Here is a 17166-nt window from a genome sequence, read left to right as displayed (position 1 = left end):
AAAATTGAATGTCACCTCTACTTAAATTTTGTGCATACATCAACGTGAATCCTGCTAGATTCACCGACATCTACTTGCTACATCATAACCAAGAACTATTTCTTAAAAAAAGGAAATAAGAATATCAACATATGTTGGAGCATGATAATTTTTCCCTTTGAGGGTTACTGCAGCGTGATAGTGGGATAACCTGGTGATAGATGGCATTGTTGCCAGAAGCAGAGCACATGCATAAATTATTGGAATTAAAGTCCTAGGTTTGTTCTTCCTCAGCCACATCAAGGATCCTAATACAGCAAGGGAGAGGGTCATCACCTACAGAAGTACAAAAGTAAGTCTTCTGAAATCAGGATAACCAAAACAAGGAACCTGACTTCATATTTTTCACACTATGTAGTAGCATTACAAGATTGGCATTTGCTTCAAGTCCTTGGAATATGTACTCCCAGGTAAATTCAAGCCCTCGTGCCCCAATCCAGAGAGGTGCCAGCCGGTGCAGAACTGAATCAACAAAAACCCAACCTGAAACCCCAAAAATGTCCAATAGAGCAATAGTAGTCAAGATAAGGTTAAATTGCAGCTGGAAATAGGCCAAAGTATTGTGTCACTTCCTAATTTATCCAGAGTAAGAAACTTAAGGAGATCCGATTCAATTTAAATAATATAACGAAGTAAGAGCATTCAATTTCCTGAGATATCACTAGTAAAAAAACACGTATCTATTCTTTCAATTATGTGAATGACAAAACCATGAGCACGAAATCAAACTTCAGTACAGCTAAAAAGGCTACCAGTAACTCATACAAAGATCAACATCAAAATGCATATGTGACTTAAATTACTTGGTGCGAAGCAGCGGGAGAATGGCTAAGCTAAGTCCTTGAGCTGTTGTGATGAAGATGGCTTACCCGCAGGGCCTGACAACAGAATCGCACGGTTGGCCGGAGCAAGGTTCCTGGTGTATTTGGAGATCTCTGCTTGCTTCAGGTGAACGTACGCGGCGCTCGTCAGCACAACGCGTGTTTGCTCACTGCAGAGGGTATTGCTGGTTCTTGGTTAGCAATGGCGAAGCGTCTGGCCGTCGCGCTCCTGCTACTGCTGGTGGAGCTCCTCGCGTCCTGCGACGGGAGGGAGCTCAAAGGGAAGGGCGGCGGCGCTGGTGGCGCCGTCGACGAAGCCAAGGATCTGGTGCCCAGGCTGCCGCCTCTGGTGCCCAACCTGCCGCCGCTGCCGCCCGATCTGCAGCGCCGCACCTTAGAGTTCGTCGACGGTCATGGGCTCCGATAGCTCCAGCCATGTCGGACTGGATCTTGCTATTCCTGGCGCCCCTTGCCCATGCCTTCACCGGACCTCACCCGGAAGCCGCCGCCTCGCCGGGGATCCACGCGTCGTTGCAGTTGCAGCAGGGGCCAACTGGGACGAAGGACGGCGCGGGCGGTGGTGGCTCCCCTCTTCTTCTCTCTTTGTCTCGATCTGGATACAAAGGAGGCAGGAGGTCTGCGGGGTGGGGAAGACGGAGGTAATGGGACAGGGGTTGTTTTGAAAAAATGAAACGTTTTTTTCCACTTAATAGAGGACTGCGGGTTGATTTCAATAAAACACATGGGTTTTTATGCAAAATTGACACGACGGACGGCAGAAGCGCTCCGCGCTTTATTATTAGGGAAGATTGGAGGCCCGAAGTCCGATCCAGACATATGTGGGTGGAGTGAGTAGGGGAGCCTGTTGGAGATGTCCTTACAGCCAAATAGAAAACACAAAAAAGATATATCCAGATGTTATTAGGACTTTATAGTACTATAATTTTTGGGATATTTTTAAAGTTTAGAAACTCATAAAGGGGTACATAAACTCAGACATATGTACATAACATGTCAGTAGTTATATACAGAAATTTTACACTCAAAATATAGGTATGCACTTGATATTTCCCTAGAATATTGCTGTAACTTTCTACTGGATGAAATTAATTAGCGCACTGCTGCAAAACTTCTCATGAAAGCTTAAAGGTCCAAACTAAGAACCCATCCTTGTTAGACCTTGTACTCCCTCCATAAAGAAATATAAGAGCGTTTAGATCATTACTTTAGTTATCTATAAACGCTCTTATATTTCTCTAATATTTCTGTGTGTAATATTTCTTTACAGAGGGAGTACAATGCAAGGTGCTTAGAGAACTGATTAGTAAAATAAATCAATTTTTTATTATGCATCAATGCTTATTTCTACTGAAGGGGTGCCTAAGCGTCTATCTACAAATTAGCACCAATGCTTAGGTAAAAACTAATTCATTTTTCGAAGCACCTCCCCTAAGAACCTTGCATTGTAGAAGGCCTTGTGATCTACTGAAAGCATGTCTACCTTTTTCTCAAACATTATGATCTAACACACCATCTAGGATTTGTGATTTATATAATGCCCATATATAATTAAATGAATGTATATATACATACTTCAGGATGTTCACCCGCAACAACAGAATGGATTACCAAATCTTCTTTAACACAAGGGGAGCTTTTAGACCTGTGGGCTGGAATGGACTGGTTGCGGTACTATGCTTTCTTGATATTTTCGTGATCCTCTGGAAGAAAGATTATCTGTCTGATACGATGATTCTATCGATGGTAATAATACTTGTGACTGGTCGGTTCCTATCTGGGCTGAAACTCCACATATGCAATCCGCTACACCGTGCCATATCGCTATGGAGCCCCTTGGTTGCAATCCTACTGACGGCTCCCCCTCTATCAAATCAAGTTAATCAATACACAGATGGTGATGATTATGATCATGATCATGATCCATCCAACGAACGGATAAGCCCGACCAGTTGGATTGTATTCACAGCACTACTTGTACCAGTGCTATTGGTAACAATAAGCAGGCTACGGTTCTCCAGGATTATCAGACTAGCGGATAGTATTCTTGGCAGCAAACAAGAAATTTGTCACCGAATTGTTATAAACTTGTGCATGATTGCTGCGCTAGGGATGCAGGTGTACATGCTACACTTAGATCCATTCATAAACATTTATGCTGTCGTGATAATCCAAGTGTGTGCCTTGGTGGTGGAATCATTTGGCAACTTCCAGGTTCCAGCAGCAGTGTTACGTATCTGCCTAGCAAGCTTGAGCTTACAGCATAGGTACAAGAATGGTGAAGATCAGAACCTGGTAGCATCTCTCAGAATTTTCTATTGGATGGTGCTTGGCCAAGGAGTCCTCTATGCTGTGGCTTGCATGCTCAAGTTCTTTTCTTTCATCCCTCGGAGATTCCTTGTCCATTGTGGTGGGTTCAGAGGTTACAGGGGAGTGGAATCTGTCGATTTGTACTATGCATATGCCCTGGAGAAATGCATGCAAGAAGGTGTGCTTGCTCCAAAGAAGATCAGCCTCAGCAGCTTTGCCATAGATTCTCTAAACTCAGATTCACCCATGAATCAGCTTCAAGGTATTCGGGTGATGCACAGCTTTCTGCAATGGGGGCCAACCAAGGCACAGCTACTTTCAACACTCACTACTTCTACCAAGGCGGTGGACAGAATAATCAGAATGTTGGATCGGACAAGTCCAGAGGATACAGATATCAGAATATATGCCGCAAAGGTCACCAGTGAACTTGCAAAGAACCTTCGTCTGGTCACTATCCCTGGTACAATCCAGCTTGTATCTGCACTTCTTGACACTGGTAGCAGACTAAAAAGAGGAAATCCACTCCTAGACACATATGATGAACAAGAAGAAAGAGATGATCCAGTTCTCAATACAGAAGATAGCCAACAAGCAGCTGACAACCAAATGCAGAGACAAAGTCAACTTCTGGCTCTGGACACCGAAAATCGGATGCAAACACAAACGAACTCGACCGAACAAGTTGGTACCTATGAACAGAAGTCTTGCATGCTCAGATGCTGGCAGCGAATTTCAGAATTCTGGTCAATGCCCAAGGATCAGCTGCTCACAGACCAGGATCTTCTGCCTGCACTAGCCATGTCAATTATAGACAGTCTTGCTAGTTGTGATCAGGACATATGCGTGAAAATTAGCAAAGCAGATGACCTCATTCCGAAGATCATAGGATTCACAAGCTACAGAAGTGACACGATGAATACTGAGGCGCAACAGAAGATCCTGCTGAAATCGTCACTGAAGGTGCTGCAAAGGCTCACAAGCATTGGCGGGGAAATCGGCATCACACTGCGGTACAAGATATCAAAACATCCTTTCCTATTGAGTAACCTCTCAGACATCCTTGGAGACAACAGCAGCAGCCAGGACTCAGGAAAGTTGGTTGCGGCAGTCCTCAGAAACATTGCCATTGATGAGAAAACGAGGCAGGACATTGGTTGCGTCCAACTGATCATTACCAGGCTGGTGCAGGCATTTCTTGGTGCAGAAGGAACCACGAGTACCAATGCTGATCACTTACTGCGAAAGGTCGCCGGGCAAGCACTGGCAATGCTGACAATAGAAAGTGCTTATAACTGCTTAGTTATATTGAAGGAACCAGAGTTCATGAAGGAACTCAAAATTATGATCCATGATAAGAAGTATATATATGTGGCAGCAAGTCTGTTGCGTAATCTGTGCATGCACGCTCGATCTGAGCTCAAAGAGTCAGACCTGAAGGAGTTATCTCATACCTTAGGAGAGGTGAGCCCTGCTAATTCAAGCAATAAGTGCACTATTACGCATTACCACTGGACTATATAGATAGGGCTATACATCATATTTTGACTGATAATGATACATCGCATTACAGGTGTTGGAAAGAATAATGAACGCGGATGGGGCCGAACTAGAGATCTTGATTGGACTTAGTTCACAGACATGCAAAGTTATCCCTGAAGACTTTACCCAACAACTAGATAATGATGATCAGATTAAGCAGAGATTTCTGAAGAGGCTTGTTCACATACTAAATGCAAATATGAAACCTAGCGCTCATTATCCTGGGATCAGGAGGGTGGTACTTGAGCAAGTCATACACTTGACAGAGCGCAATTCTCTCTATGCAGATTGCTTCAACGAATTGAAGATAATGGAAGCATTATCAAGGGTGGAACAAACAGTGTCAAAGGCTGAGAACTACAAGCTCTTCATGGGTGATGCAGGTTTCATGGAGTACAGCACGCCTATGTCTGCTCTTGTGGCAAGAGCAAAAGAGCTTATGTCCCGTGACTGACTACAATTCAACCGCAGATTAGAAGATGGCAGTAGGACTTCTGAAGTCTGAACACATTTGATTTCTCATTTCATAAGCAAGTTGTAGGAGATTCTCCACCCACAGTTGTGGTGAATTATACGTTGCAGTACAATAAGGGACTCCATCAATTCTCTTAATATATGTGTGCATCTATATGGGTGTCGTATTTGTATTATTAGAAGAAATGCCACAAAAGTGTGAAAATGATCAAATCGTCGATATGGTGGTGACAACAGAAAGACAAAACTATCAAACAAATTAACCACTCTCCGATGTATCTACTGGATTTCGAGCTTAAAAATGCCCAAGTCTGATGGGCTGATGGTCTGCATTGTTCTGTAGGACATTGAGCAGTCAGACTCGCTGAAGAAGTACCGACTTCAGTACACATACTAAAGGCTCGGCAAGTTTATCCTCCTAATCGGCTGGCTAATGATGATATTCTCTAAGTGTAGTCACGGATGGTAAGCCTATAATAAACGATTTAAACTGAAAGTAGAATCCGCACAGCAACATTGTGAAATCCAGGTTTATTCGAGGACCGCGAAAGCTGAATTTTCTGCCACGATTGGCCATTTAACACTACCGCCGTCAGCAGCGATCCCCCTGAAAGCCCAATTTTTTTGCTTCTCGGATCAATCCCCGCTGCTGGTTTGAGTACAGAAGGTGTCTGGCTGCCTAAGTCTATGTGATTGTGAACCCTAAAAGTTTGTCGATAAACTGGCATTAACATCTCGAGGGCGACGAGGGGCGCCGGAGGCCGGATCTCCGGCGGATCCCAGGCAAATGCGGGCGGCGCCCAGGAGGGGAGGAGACAAGAGCGGAAGGTAAACGGCACCTGCAGAGTTGGGATGTTGGGCATCCGCGCCGAGCTGATTGCCGCCATGGCGCGGAGGCGGAAGCGGGGCCTGCTCCTTCCCGGTCGCCGCTTACGTTAGGCCCGTTTAGATTATCTTTTTCTTTCCGAATACCTCTTCTGTATAAAAGATACAGTACATGTCTCTGATGGAATACGTTTGTACAGTCATCACGCGGCTTACCCACCCCTAGGCCCTTTGCGTTTTTGTTTATCTTTTGCTTTTGCAGATTTTCTACTCCCTCCGTTTCTAAATATAAAGACCTTTTACAGATTACATTATGGACTATATATGTATGTATATAGACATATTTTAAAATATAGATTCACTTATTTTGCTCTGTATGTAGTCTATAGTGTAATCTCTAGAAGGTCTTATATTCAGGAACGGGGGAGTACTTGACTAAAAATCCATAAAAACTTCTAAATAGGTGTCAATCAATATTGTTATATGATGGTATAAATCAAAAGTCAAAGAAAAACACATATTTAGGAGTTTTTTTTAGATTTTTATTAAAATGAAAAGATGCAAAAGCAGAAATAAAAGCCCAAACAAAATGTTCCGTCCTTCGCGCTCAGCCGACTTGAACTCATCGACCCCTGCCAGACACCCCACTACTAGAATTTTTCATTATGCCTACGGCCACAGGCCGTCGGCATAGGGCCTCTTATCGTAGGCATAGGTATATGCCTACGGCTGCCGTCGGCAATATCCCCGTCGGCGTAGATGCGCCGGCCGTCGGCATAGGTATCTATGCCTACAGTTTCCGTACAGCCGTCGGCGTAGTTTGGCCCTCGGCGTATTTTTTCACGAGACGGTCTCCAACGGCGCCGTTACTGCGCCGGTCGTCCAGGGAGTGACACGTGGCGCATCTATGCCTACGGCTAGGTCGTCGGCATAGATGGTAAATCTATGCCGACATCCTAGCCGTAGGCATAGATGCTCCACGTGTCACTCCGCGGGGCATCTAGGCCATACTATACGCCGACGGCCTAGCCGTCGGCATAGGTGGTATATCTATGCCGACAGCCTGGCCATCGGCATAGACGAGCCATCGTGGCAGCATATGGTTTGCCTGGTCGCATCTATGCCGACGGCAAGCAGACTGTCGGCATAGATGCGCCACATGTCCGCACCTGGTTTATGTGGGCATATCTATGCCGACTAGTTCTACTCTGTTTTTTTTACATGCCCTATTTTGTCCATTTCATTAAAATTCACCACAAATTGCCAATCCTCTACTGAACCACCAGAACCAACCATAATTTCAAATTGGACAATATACACATCTACAAAAACTATTCTCATCAAAAAACAACCCACAATGGTGTCCTCACTATTTGGAATTTTGATTCAAAATTTGCCAGTCTTTCAGCATTGCTGCGATTTTCAGACGTGGTGGGATAGGACTAATTACATGAACAAAAAGCACTGGAGAACAACACACAATAAAAAAATAATGAACAACATCCTATGAAAATAATTTACAACGCAAGAGCAAAAAGAAGGGACTTTACATACACGATCGGCGTCACGAAGGAGGGGAGGGGCTGCGCAGCACTATCTATCCATCCTCGTCCTTGTCAAACACCTGCTCTATCAGGTCGTTCCAGCTCACCCGTGGCTGCTGCCTCGACAACGCTGGTGGTAGAAAGCTCTCGGGTCGTGGGCCACCGTCGAACGTGCCATAGATCAACGCCATGCCTGACACCGACAGCGTGGATGCCCTGCGCAGTGATAACCCACAAGTGTAGGGGATCGCAACAGTTTTGGAGGGTAGAGTATTCAACCCAAATTTGTTGGTTCGCCAAAGGGGAAGCGAAAGAATATTCTCAAGTATTAGCAGTTGAGTTTGTCAGATTCAACCACACCTGAAAGATTAGTGTCTGCAAGCAAAGTATCAGTAACAAAGTAGTATGATAGCAACGGTGCCAGAAATGATCTGTTGACAGCAGACTATTCCTAACTGTTGTATCAATGGCGCGAGTAGGTTGCACGTGGGCGAGTAACTATTCTTCCCCGACAACAGTGTCGGAAAAGGATCTTGCAACAAGTAACAGTGAAGTAGCAAGGAACAGCAGTAGCAGCAGCAGCAGAGTAACAGCAGTAGCAACAGTAGTAGCAAAGTGGTCCAATCCCTTTTGTAGCAAGGGACAAGCCTAGACAAAGTAACGTAGCGATGACCAGTAATAAAAGACTCGTAGGCAGTGGATCGGTGATGTGTGAGTGTGACGGATGTGATTCATCATGTAACAACTATAACATGGAGAGATAAGGAACTAGCTCCCGTTCGTCAATCTAATGTAGGCATGTATTCCGTATGTAGTCATACGTGCTTAGGGAAAAGAACTTGCATGACATCTATTGTTCATCCCTCCCGTGGCAGCAGGGTCCTAATGGAAACTACGGGATATTAAGGTTCTCCTTTTAATAAAAAACCGGACCAACGCATTAACACGCGGTGAATACATGAACTCCTCATACTATGGTCATCTCCAGGAGTGGTTCCGGCTATTGTCACTCCGGGGTTGCCGGGTCATAACACATAGTAGGTGACTACAACTTGCAAGGTAGGATCTAAAACACACATATATTGACGACAACATAATAGGTTCAGATCTGAAATCATAGCACTCGGGCCCTAGTGACAAGCATTAAGCATAGTCAAGTAGTAGCAACATCAATCTAAAACATAGTGGATACTAGGGATCAATCCCCGTCAAAAACTAACTCGATTACATGATAGATCTCATCCAACTCATCACCGTCCAGCAAGCCTACAATGAGATTACTCACGAACGGTGAAGAGCATCATGGAATTGTCGATGGAGGAAGGTTGATGATGACGATGGCGAAGATTTCCCCTCTCCGGAGCCCGAAACGGACTCCAGATCTGCCCTCCAGATGAAGAACAGGAGGTGGCGGCGCCTCTGTATCGTAAAACGCGATGAAACCTTCTCTCTGTTTTTTTTCGGGCGAGACGGAAGATATAGAGCTGAGTTTGGGGTGGTGGTGCCACGTGCGCCCCACAAGCCCTCACGGCGCGGCCTAGGGGGGTGGCCACGGCCTGTGGGCTTGTGGCCCACTGGCACGCCCCCTCCGGTGGATCTTTGCGCAGGTATTTTTCTTTTATTCCAGAAAAATTCTCCGTAAATTTTCAGGACATTCCGAGAACTTTTATTTCTGCACAAAAATAACACCATGGCAATTCTGCTGAAAACAGCGTTAGTCCGGGTTAGTTCCATTCAAATCATGCAAATTAGAGTCCAAAACAAGGGCAAAAGAGTTCAGAAAAGTAGATACGACGGAGACGTATCACGCAGCGCCACCTTATGCTCCTCCACGTGTTCCCTCTACACCGCCATCTCGTCCCGCTCCATCCGCTGGTTCGATGGTGCTACCGTCGCGCGCTCCTTCTCCAACATGAGCTGTTCATGTCCACATGTCATATTAGCAGTGCTATGACATTATTATTACTCACTGGTTCAGTCTGGAAATTGCTGCAGATACATGGCATGATGTGTGCTACTTGAATCTGAAGTTGAACAAAATTTCTACACCATCCTAAACGCTTTAAAAATCTAACATCTTCATGTTGACATATCTACACTCAAACTACTTTGTACTCTAGATTGTGCACAACTTGAACCCAATACCGGCTTCACGACACGGCCTGATCTACTCTAGATGGCATGCAGTGCTTGAAATCAGCATCCACCATTCAAAGCAATGCACTTGGTATATAGCTATCAAGTCAATATATCAGGTCCTACATCCAATTAGCAAAGAGATCATGGTGACATTTTAGGAAATCCAGAAGAAGGTTATATCTTTCATGGAGGACTATGGAGTCGTAGGTTTAATTAAACTACTTGCAGTAGTAGGGAAAATTAAAGTCGTGTTACCTGAAATCAGCATTGCGCCTCTTGTCGAAGCAACTTGGTGTGCCTAACATCTGAGACTGTTTGCTTCTCTCCAATGCATTCTTGGAGTTGGACATTGTTTATCTAGTGATTAGAGTCAAGGTTGTGTTCAGAAAAATGATATAGAACAGAATTTCTCTGTTGAACTCTCGTAGCATATAGATAGTTAGATACATAGTTGTGTCCTTTGACATTGGTGTCCTTGCTCAATCCAATGGTTGGTGCCCCTTGCTCTTCATTTGGGGTTCCATAGTTGGTACAACAATTGTATGTTCACCTCAACATTTCGAACATATCATGATGTCAATATTGAAAGATTTTTTTGTCTATATGAATATAAGGAAAAATGCCCACTCGTGACAAAGCATTATTAGTAAAGCTAATCAAACGTCTGAGTTTTACTTCGTAGTTATAGTGTTAATCACGAAATGGCCATGCCACTCACCACATGTATGCATCAGCGCTAACTAATGCAGTGCATACTTACTTACAAATGTTTTATAGAATTTGTTAACTAAAGAAAGCATTGTGGATGTTGCGGTAACTCTATAAGAAAAGCAAGTGGAAAAAGGCACTCGAGAGACGGATGGGGACCCTCCTGGTTTCCTATAGGAGCATATTAAATTCACAAAAAACTAAGAATAATATAGGATAGCCTTGAAGATAAGAGGCATGTCAAATTCAAATGCACAAAAACTATCACAGAAAAATCAAAATCAAAATCTAGCATTTCATCTAAACCATCAACGCATTTGGGAAGAGCAAGCATACCTAAGAAAACATCACACAAAAATCAAAATCAAAATGTAGCTACAAAGTAATCTAATTAATATGTGCATCTAATGAAGCTGAAATAAAAACCATTCTACAGGGAAAGAATATGTTCCCAGACATGTGGGTCTCAACTCTGTAGCCAAGACCCCTTTATTGTCTGCAAAGAAAAATCATGAACATAGTCATAGGACAACAAAAAATGTTGTACTCCTTTATGGAATGATTTTTTTTCAAGCAAAGAGTTACATTAAAAAAATGTAGTACATCATAAGACCAAGCTTTCTTCTTCGCCAAATTTCATTGGAGCTCTAGAGATATGAAGTTTGAATGGGAAAAGGTCCGAAAGTGGGGATCTCTGCCAATCCAAGCATGGATACTCCCTCACACATAAATACTAAATGGTTGAAATACTTGCGAGTGTTGTCAGTATGGAGCGTATGACCTCCTTTATGGAAAGGTTGTTCTTAAGTAAATAAATATATATATACATCGCTGGAGTACACTTACTACATTTTGTAGTTACAAAAACAGATGCATATATATGAACAGTTTGTGCAAAATAAAAGGCTGCCAATAGTCCAATCAAGAGGACCAGATATATGTTCACAACGCTTGCACTAAGGTTGGGTACCTTCCATTTTCTTGTATTCTTCGGAGTGAAACATAGTAATCTCTGCCAGAGAGCTCTTATATGGTATATAACAGCATGGAAAGTCATCCCGATCTTAAAAGAAGAACAAAAGCGTCTGAAGAAGCTAAAATAATAATCATCGAATCCAATATACTATACACAAGGAAAATTTTCTAGAGAACAATATATGGAAGAAAGCACCATGCCAGGTGTCTGGTCAAACTGAAGCGACTACCATAAAGGACGGAAGCATGCAATACTCTTCAATACAATTCTTTCTCATCGAATTCTGCCCAAATCTGCACACATATACATAGATTTAGACAGAAACATTAATTTAGAGAGGGAGTCAGACATTACAAATAAAGAGCATAATTTAGAAGAAACAAATAAATTGTCTGCATAAGTTCTTTTAAGTTAAAGTGGCAATGATCTGTGCTTCTAAAACCTGTTCATGTAAACAGTGGAAACACATCCCCAGGAAGGTCTATATTAAGTGTTTATGAAGATTCTAAACTGCGGTTGTCATCTATTTTCACACAAACATCAGCCTGACTCCATGTTTATACAGCAGGTACATATTTTCAGCTCTATTTGTCATCACAATCAGTTGATGCTTTCTCCGACAGAACGTCTAAAATGTGCATATCCTTATTCCATCGCCCAACATGAGAAATCTGCTAGTAAATGCATGGCAAAATCCCGAATTAGTAAATAAACCAATCATTTTGAAAGCCTGGAAGATCGAAGGACACAAACAATTCTTCAACGTTAGGCTCTGCTTTTGCTAAGACCTAGAACAATCTGGTCATCGAAATAGCGCACAGTAGCATAGTAATGTAGGAGAGGAAAATGAAACATGATATGTGGGCCATAAAACAATATTATGTTAGAATGAGCGTGTTGGTGTGCTGTCTTAGAGATTTCAGAGAACACATGGGTCCAAAATAATCCCATTTTTTTCAAACTCTTAGCTTGGTCCATCCATTTGCATGAAACAAAAGATCAAGTCATATGCAGAAACAAAAGTATCTTTTTGCTATGTTGAATTCATGCAACCACAATGAATAATACGAAGTGCCCTAGACCTGGAATACACCAGACCTGGAGAAGTATGTCCACCTATACGGCACCAAATTCCAGTACACAATTCAATGGCACAATCGGGGTGGTTACTAAATAATTTCTATAATCTAAACGTGATATAAACAGTTTCGAAACGACCTGAACAAATTAATTAACATTTGTGTACAACATGGATACTCAAAATCAAAATTAATTGGGGCCCAAGCTGGGATTTGAGATCATCTAGTAGATTTGCTTCAGGCAATCGTTTCCAGAATTAGATGGAAACAGAGAACGGTCAATTAATGATTTTGGCAAGCCCAGGAATTAGTGATGGAATAGTAAGGAGGGCCTTACAGGATGAAAGGTCTAACCATATGCATCATGCATGACTTCCACAAGCCAGTCCTCCCGTAGAGATGACGCCGAGCTCCAGAACATCCGCCATGGTGCCCTCGCCACGACCTCTCCTTCCCTGCATCCACAACAAAGCATAGCAAACATAGAGGCATGGGTGGGAAACCACATCCACGGCTGCCCGAAAGAACCAAACAGAGAGGGGGGGAGAGGGGAACGGGGACACCTTGAACTTGAGTGGCTGGACGACGACGACATGGAGGTCGAGGCTCAGATGTAAGAAACCCTCGACGGCGGCCACCTTGGTGGTTGGGTGCGCCCCTCCTGCTCCTCCTCCTCCTCGAGCAGGACAAGGCCGGCGGCTGCACCGCAAGAAGAAGGCCATGCTCATGTATCCTGCGCCCTCGTCGCCGGCGCTCGGCCCGACTGTGACATAGGCGATGCGTAGCAAAAGCATATGAGAAGAAACCCTAGCCGCGGGCGAGGGTGGAGGCCACGAGTGGTGATACTGGTCGGCGGGTGCTACTGCAACAAAACACCTTCCAATGGCGCCAGAAACACGTGCTAACGGGAGACTTGTTCTTGATACTTCTCAACAATGGCACCAGGAATCCTTCTGCTACGGCTACGTCTTTAGGGACTTCCTAGGCAAATATGCAAAGGATTTCCCCGTGGCCTTGGAGCCTTGCGTTGGTGTTCCCTCGAAGCGGAAAGGATGATGTAGCGTAGCGGTGGTAAGTATTTCCCTCAGTTTTGAGAACCAAGGTATCGATCCAGTGAAGAAGTATCACAAGTGCCTGCACAAACACAAAAAATCTTTCTTCCAGCGCTATGAAGGGGTTGTCAATCCCTTATAGATTGTTTGCCAAGTGAGAAATGAAAGCAACAAAGTAACAAAGCAAAGTAAAAGAGAAAGTGGAAACGATAGGTGTGAATAGACCCGGGGGCCGTAGTGTTTACTAGTGGCTTCTCTCATGAAAGCAAGTAGACGGTGGGTGAACAAATTACTGTCGAGCAATTGACAGAACCGCGCAAAGTCGTGACGTCATCTATGACAATGATTATATCTATAGGCATCACGTCCAAAACAAGCAGACCGATACTTTCTACATCTACTACTATTACTCCACACGTCGACCGCTATCCAGCATGCATCTAGTGTATTAAGTCCAAAAGAACAGAGTAACGCCTTAAGCAAGATGACATGATGTAGATGGACAATCTCATATCTACGACAAAGCCCACCTTGTTACCCTTGATGGCAACTACACGATGTGTGCCTTGCTGCCCCTACTGTCACTTGGAAAGGTCATCACACGGTAAGAACCCAAAACCAAGCACTTCTCCCATTGCAAGAATCATAGATCTAGTTGGTCAAACAAAACCCAAGACTTGGAGAGACTTACAAGGATATCAAATCATGTATATAAGAAATCAACAAAGACTCAAATATATATCATAGATAATCTGATCACAAATTCACAATTCATCGGATCTCGACAAACACACCGTCAAAGAGGATTACATCGGATAGATCTCCATGAAGATCATGGAGAACTTTGTATTGAAGATCCAAGAGAGAGAAGAAGCCATCTAGCTACTAACTACGGACCAGTAGGTCTGAAGTGAACTACCCACGAGTCATTGGAGGGGCGATGATGTTGATGTAGAAGCCCTCCAACTCCAAAGTCCCCTCCGGCAGGGCACCGGGAAGGGTCTCCAGATGAGATCTCACGGAAATGGAAGCTCGCGGCGGCGGAAAAGTGTTTTCGTGGATTCCCTGATTTTTTATGTATTTTAGGGAATATATAGGCGAAGGAGCTAGGTGAGGGGGGCGCCACGGAGGCCACAAGCCTGCTAGCCGCCGCCCCCTGGTGGCGGCTACAGGGCTTGTGGGCCCCCTGTAGCTCTCCTGGCTTGGCCCTCAAGCCCCCTGATCTTCTTCCATCCGGGAAAAAATTATTTCGGGGTTTTTATTCCATTTGGACTCCGTTCCAAAATCAGATCTGAAAAGAGCCAAAAACACAGAAAAAACAGGAACTGGCACTTGGCACTGAATTAATAAGTTAGTCCGAAAAAAGATATAAAAGGTACATAAAACATCCAAAGATGACAAGATAACAGCATGAAACCATCAAAAATTATAGATACGTTTGAGACGTATCAAGCATCCCCAAGCTTAACTCTTGCTCGTCCTCGAGTAGGGAAGTGATAAAGAATGATTTTTTGATGCTTTCGTGCTACCTAGCATATATGTCCTTTGTAACTCCTCTTGTGTGACGTGAATGCTCAGATCCATTAGATTCAAAACAATAGTTTTCTATTGACGTGAAAACAATAATAATTCAAGCAAACTAGCAAGGTAATCATGAACTTTCAAAATAATAAGGCCAAAAGAAAGTTATCCCTACAAAAGCATATAGTTTGGCTATGTTCTATCATCATTGCACAACGAATTTAAATCATGCACAACCCCGGTATTGGCCAATTAATTGTTTTCACACCTTTACTTTCTCAAACCTTTTCAACTCTCACGCAATACATGAGCGTGAGCCATGGTTTTAGCACTATAAGTGGTGTGGAGTGTGGTGGAGGTTGCAAGACAAACAAGGAGAAGATGATCACATTAACTAGGCATATCAATGAGCTGTGGAGATGCTCATCAATAGATATCAATGTGAATGAGTAGGGATTGCCATACAAATGATGCACTAGAGCTAAGAGTATGTGAAATCTCTTAAAGAAAAACTAGTGGGTGTGCATCCAACTTGCTTGGTGACGAAGACCTAATGCAATTTTGAGGAAGCCTATCATTGAAATATACAAGCCAAGTTATATAATGAAAATTTCCCACTAGCTATATGGTGGTGACAAAACGAGAGACTCTCAATCATGAAGATCATAGTGCTTAATATGCACAAGTGTGGAAAAGTGGTAGCATTGTCCCTTCTCTCTTTTTCTCTCATTTTTTTTGGTGGGCTCTTTGGCCTCTTTTTTTTTGGTGGGCATCTTTGGCCTCTTTTTGTATATGGGCTTCGCTGGCCTCTTTTATTTCCTCACATGGGACAATGCTCCATCAATGATGATCATCACACTTACAACTCAAAACTTAGAGCAATGATGACTCTATATGGAATGCCTTCGGTAGTGTACCGTGACAATGATCTAGCATGGCATAGACATTAGTGGAAACATCATGCTAGCTATCTTACAATCATGCAATGGCAATGTATAAGTGGTGGCACATGTCATGGTGGTAGTTGCATGGCAATATATATCGGAATGACTTTGAAAAAAGCCATAGTAGGTAGGTACGGTGGCTGTTTTGAGGGAGGCTAATCGTGGGTTTTGTGCACCGGCAAAAGTTGCACGGCACTAAGAAGATAGTGATGGTGGAAGGTGAAAGTGCATCTAAACCATGGAATCAACGTTAGTCATGAAGAACTCATATACTTGTTGCAAAAGTTTTATTAGTAATCGAAACAAAGCATTCAACGCATACTCCTAGGGGAAGGGTTGGTAGGTATAAACCATCGCGCGATCCCGATCACCATGCAAAGGATGACAATCAATAGACTAATCATGCTGAGATTTCATCACATAGCGGTTCACCATACGTGCATGCTACGGGAATCACTAACTTCTACACAAGTATTTCTAGATCAACAACACCTTACTAGCATAACTTCAATATTACCATAACCACAACTCAAAACTAATTGAGATGAATCAAACTTCTCTAACTATTTCAATGCACATGAAGGTGGAAGTTTTCGTATCCCTTTGGATAACTACCCCTTTTGAGACTACTTTAATAGCATATATCAACTACCAAGCCACGCACCGCTGTGCTCTAAAAGATATAAGTGAAGCACATAGAGCAAAATCAACTAGCTCAAAAGATATAAGTGAAGCACATGTGAGCTGAATTGTCTACCAAAGGATATAAGTGATGCTCGACAAAATCACGGTGAGTGCATGTCTCTCTCTCTCTCTCTAAGTGTGCAGCAAGGATGATTGTGACACAACAAAAATAAAAGACTCCTACGATACAAGACGCTCCAAGCAAAACACATAACATGTGGTGAATAAAAATATAGCCCCAAGTAACGTTACCGCTGGATTGAAGACGAAAGAGGGGATGCCTTCCCGGGGCATCCCCAAGCTTAGGCTTTTATGGCATCCTTGAATCTCTTGGGGTGCATTGGTCATCCCCAAGCTTGAGCTCTTGCCACTCTTTATCTTTTTGTCCATAAGAACTTCACCCAAAACATGAAAACTTCACAACACGAAACTTAAACAGAAACTCGTGATAACATTAGTATAAGAAAGCAAACCACCACTTCCTTAGGTA

At 43.3% G+C, this 17166-nt stretch overlaps 1 protein-coding gene across 1 annotated transcript; it reads left to right on the top strand.

Annotated features, from left to right (window-relative positions):
* The first annotated feature begins 1295 nt into the window (after positions 1–1295).
* Positions 1296–10898, top strand: LOC123425462. Its single transcript, XM_045109167.1, has 6 exons — positions 1296–1519; positions 2459–2751; positions 2815–4652; positions 4762–5183; positions 10648–10750; positions 10857–10898. Exons 1-6 carry the CDS (start codon positions 1296–1298, stop codon positions 10896–10898), a joined length of 2922 nt encoding a protein of 973 aa, XP_044965102.1.
* Positions 10899–17166: the final 6268 nt, after the last annotated feature.

The sequence above is a fragment of the Hordeum vulgare genome, chromosome 2H (assembly GCF_904849725.1).
Source record: "Hordeum vulgare subsp. vulgare chromosome 2H, MorexV3_pseudomolecules_assembly, whole genome shotgun sequence".
Classification (NCBI taxonomy): domain Eukaryota; kingdom Viridiplantae; phylum Streptophyta; class Magnoliopsida; order Poales; family Poaceae; genus Hordeum; species Hordeum vulgare.
The sequence above is the reverse complement of the archived record's forward strand: the minus strand, read 5'-3'. Positions and strand labels throughout refer to the sequence as shown.